Source organism: Chiloscyllium plagiosum, chromosome 6 (genome assembly GCF_004010195.1).
Source record: "Chiloscyllium plagiosum isolate BGI_BamShark_2017 chromosome 6, ASM401019v2, whole genome shotgun sequence".
Lineage (NCBI taxonomy): Eukaryota > Metazoa > Chordata > Chondrichthyes > Orectolobiformes > Hemiscylliidae > Chiloscyllium > Chiloscyllium plagiosum.
Window position 1 is genome coordinate 19035325 of NC_057715.1, and position 4674 is coordinate 19039998.

The 4674-nt window shown below is 47.9% G+C and overlaps 1 protein-coding gene across 1 annotated transcript in view; it reads left to right on the forward strand.

Annotated features, from left to right (window-relative positions):
* Positions 1-4340, forward strand: part of LOC122551036 (thyrotropin receptor-like) — a 21433-nt gene extending 17093 nt beyond the window's left edge. Inside the window, exons 3-4 of the mRNA XM_043692679.1 lie at positions 1090-1278; positions 2945-4340. Coding sequence (XP_043548614.1) covers positions 1090-1278; positions 2945-4340 — 1585 coding nt within the window. The remainder of the gene's footprint in view (positions 1-1089; positions 1279-2944) is intronic.
* The last annotated feature ends 334 nt before the right edge of the window (positions 4341-4674 follow it).

The window sequence follows — 4674 nt, forward strand, 5'->3', positions numbered from 1 at the left end:
AACAAAGAACATCCAGGGAATTCCTAGAAGCATGGCACTCATCCACAAATTCCATCAACAAACACATAGACCTGGACCCAATATACAGGCCACTGCAGCGGACAGCTGAAACTGACAACCGGAAGCGGCAGGGACAGACCACTATAAATACCGGAGGAAACACCACAGAAGCGCTTCACAGGAGGCTCCCAAGCACTGAGGATGTCACCTAGACAGGGGACGAAACGTTTGCAACAAAAACTTCCAGCTCGGCGAACAGAACCACAGCAACGAGCACCCGAGCTACAAATCTTCTCACAAACTTTGAGTATGTATGTGTTTTTGTAGGTGGCTCATTGTGGAGAGCCGGGAACACACTTTATATGGGAGGTAGGGCTGATTGCAGGAGAAATCAGGACTCCAGTGGGTTCTTCAATATCTGCATTGATTGGATTATCACTTGATCATTTCTGTTTTTTTCAAATGTCCCAATGAAAATGTTTCCCTCATGACAACACTGTTCTTGCTGGATAACCTGACAGTGCCTTTTGGTCCTGTAGAGATTGGGACTGGAAGGGAGTTAACTCAAAGATCATCCAATTTACCCCAGGAGGGAACAGAAATGACCAGGGGTGGTTTTTAGGGACACGAGGAGCAGGGTGAGAATTGTATTTGAGGTAGTGTCCTGTTACATTCTGTTTCCACAGGATTTGGTGACATTTCCCTGTTCACGGGTGAAAAGGGCCAGTGCCAGTGTTTGCTTCTTCATTCATTCAGGGGAGAGGGGCAATTCCAACCCCATCCATACCCCAGTTGCTCCCATTTAGCCCCTTGTGCAGAATCCCCACTATGCTCTGTATGTAGTCAGTATTCTGCTTACTTTGTGGAAATACCCCTGTCCCAGTTGTGTATTGGGGTGGGGTCAGAGATGAGGTATTTACTTAGGGTGGAACTGGAGGGGGGGGGGGGCACAGGAGGAATGGTCATTGAACACAGGTTCAACACTCCATGGTCTATTGCTCACTCTCCCACTCTATATTTATCAAACAGTTTGATTTCAGCTTGAGAGTGGCCAGTCCGTGAGTTAATAATGGTCTCTCCTTCTCATAGTGATGTTTCTCAGTCCAGTGTCCACTCCCTCCCAAGCAAGGGGCTGGACCAACTGAAGGAACTAATGGCAAAGAATACATGGACATTGAAGAGGTTGCCTCCTCTGAAGACTTTCCTTCACCTCACCAGAGCTGACCTCACGTACCCGAGTCACTGCTGCGCTTTTAAGAACTGGAAGAAGAACAAAGGGTGAGTTAGTGACTGGTGCCCACCTCAAAATGGTATTTTCCTGGGACCATGACTCCAGATACTGAAACCCGCCTGGAGACAAGGTAGTAAACAAAATATTTCTGTGTGACCGCTGAGTCCAGGTTTAATAATGAGGATGTTGCTGACTTTAAGAGATTGAGGTGGGGAGGGAAGGGGAATAGATCATGAAGAAGTACTTCCCTATAAACTAGTCACTACTGTGGAACTGAGTCAATCAAAACCATCCCAAAGGTGCTGCACAGATACTATTACCAAACAAAACTTGACCCTGGGCTAAGTAAGGAGATGTACATCAGGTGAAGAAAATCATGTTTAGATCAAGCGGAGGGTTTTAAGAAGTGTCTTAAAAGAAACTGGGATATGCAGAGGGGATGAGGGAGGAGTTTGAATCTTATCAAACATTGGATTTCAACCTTTTTTATTGAAAGAACTTGCAATATATTGTGAACTACAGTGGCTCAGTGATTAGCACTGCTGCTTCACAGCACCAGGGACCCAGGTTCAATTCCAGCCTCAGGCGACTGTCTGTGTGGAGTTTGCACATTCTCCCCGTGTCTGCGTGGGTTTCCTCCGGGTGCTCCGGTTTCCTCCCACAGTCCACAGATGTGCAGGTCAGGTGGATTGGCCATGCTAAATTGCCCATGGTGTTAGGTGCATTAGTCAAAGGGAAATGGGTCTGGGTGGGTTACTCTTCAGAGGGTCAGTGTGGACTTGTTGGGCCAAATGCCCCAACTGTAGGGAATCTAATTTAAACTTGTCCTTTCTCGCCACTCACACATTGTGAACCTAAAATACTGTAGAATGAATAAAGTCTATTTTTCGCTGAATGGAAATTCTCAAGACTTAACAATTTTGAAACTACTTGAAATTTTCTCAATGCCCTTTCCAATGCTCAGGAAACTCCTGGATCCTGGGAAATCTGCTTGGGACACACTGGTTGGGATAAAGTGTGGATGTGACCACCAGGGGAGCAGAGATTAAAGTCAGCAAGGGTTGGGTGGGGTGGGGGGTTGGTGTTGGGGGAAGAAGTCAGATTTGGAGAAATGCGGATAACACAGAGGGTTGTAAGAATGCAGGAGGTTACAGAAGAAGAGAGGGCTGAGGCAATGGAAGGATTTGAGAAAAAAGGATGAGAAATTTAAAATTGATCACAGGCAACATGTAAACCTGAGAGGTCAACACTGCTGCCTCACAGCATCTGGGATCCAGGTTCCATTCCAGCCTCGGGTAGCTGTCAGCGTGTTGTTTGCACATTCTCCCCATGTCTGTGTGGGTTTCTTCCGGGTGCTTGTACCACAGTCCAAAGACATGCAGGTTAGGTGGATTGACCATGGCAAATTGCCCACAGTGTGCGGGCTAGGTGGGTTAGCCATGGGAGATACAGGGTGGGGGGCGTTGGTCTGGGTGGGATGCTCTTTTGAGGGTTGGTATGGACTCGATGGACTGAATGGCCTGCTTCACACTATGGATTCTGTTAAAAAATTGGATTTTGCTGTTCAGATAGTAAGAGTTAGAGTAGAAGACTGTACCCTGAGTCCTGAATTCAGCTGCACAGTGATACTGAAGCACTTGTCAGATTTACTTCAATAATTATGATCCACATATTCTGCAATGTCTTTTTTTTGCTCTCCAGTTTGCCGTACAGGCTTTTAGAGTCAATAATGTGCAACCATAGCACAAGTCATGGTTTCCGGCAGAGAAGATCCTTCAGTTTACACAGTGAGCTCTTACACCGTGATTACGCTGAGGATAACAACGCAGCTCACTCCTCTAACCAGGCTTCCAAGCTCCGCGATTTCCATAGTAACTCTCACTATTACGTGTTCTTCGAGGAACAAGGAGATGGAGATGTTGGGTTTGGCCAAGAGCTGAAGAACCCTCAAGAGGACCACGTGCAAGCTTTTGACAATCATTATGACTACATGGTGTGCGGAGGCAATGAGGAGATTGCCTGCAAGCCTGAGCCGGATGAATTTAACCCTTGCGAGGACATCATGGGCTACGACTCTTTGAGAATCATAGTGTGGTTCGTTAACCTGTTGGCCATTCTTGGCAACACCTTTGTGCTCTTGATTCTGCTGACGAGTCACTACAAGCTCACAGTCCCTCGTTTTCTGATGTGCAATCTGGCTGTGGCTGATTTCTGCATGGGCGTTTACTTGCTGCTGATCGCCTCCGTAGACCTCTACACCAGGAGTGAGTATTACAATCACGCCATCGACTGGCAGACAGGGCCAGGGTGTAAAACCGCTGGATTCTTCACGGTCTTTGCCAGTGAGTTCTCAGTCTATACGCTGACGGTGATCACACTGGAGCGCTGGTACGCCATCAACTTCGCTATGCGTTTGGACAGGAAGATGCGGCTAAGGCATGCCACCATGGTCATGGTGGGCGGCTGGGTAATCTGCATCACCTTAGCACTTCTGCCCATTTTAGGAGTCAGCAGCTACATTAAGGTTAGCATCTGCCTGCCAATGGACACAGAGTCCCAGTTAGCTCAGGGCTACCTCGTCTTGGTACTGTTGGTCAACATCTTGGCATTTGTCATCATCTGCGCCTGCTATGTCAAGATTTACATCACGGTAAAGAACCCGCATTATAAGTCTGGCAGCAAAGACACAAAAATGGCCAAACGCATGGCAATCCTCATCTTCACCGACTTCACCTGCATGGCCCCCATTTCTTTCTATGCGTTGTCCGCCATCTTGAACAAGCCGCTGATCACCGTGACCAACTCCAAGATTCTGCTGGTCCTCTTCTACCCACTCAATTCCTGCGCCAACCCTTTCCTCTATGTCATCTTCACCAAGGCTTTCCGCCGAGACATCTTCGTCTTGCTGAGCAAGGTGGGCCTCTGCCAGTACCGGGCCCAGCTCTATCGGGGGCAGGCCCTCCCTGGCAAGAATGCCAGCACTCTTGCCAGGAACCAGGGCAATACAGGGGCACCCGTCAACCTTGCCAACGCCAGCCCTCACCAACACCCCAGTAACCGCGGACAGTTGAAGTCTGCTACAAGAGAGTGTATTGTGAGTGAACTGTAACTGCGGATTGCAGGGGGGCCCCCAGGGAAATATTGTTAGACTTGAAGGTTAACTTGTGACTGAACTGGCTGCAGTGGGGAGCAATGAGAAACAAAAGTAGGTTTATTTGTATTATTACAAAATGGTTCAGTTGTTGTAAATTCAAGAGAGGCTATTGAACTGGTTCCACTAATGTATGAGAAGATTATTGGTAGGGTGTCTAATTCCAATGAGCTCGATAATCCCAATCCAGCTACTGGGCTCCCTAGGGGGTCACAAAGTTTCGAGGGGATTTGAGGAATAAATGCTTTCACCCAGAGGGTGGTGGCACTCTGGGACTCATAGCCTGTAAGAG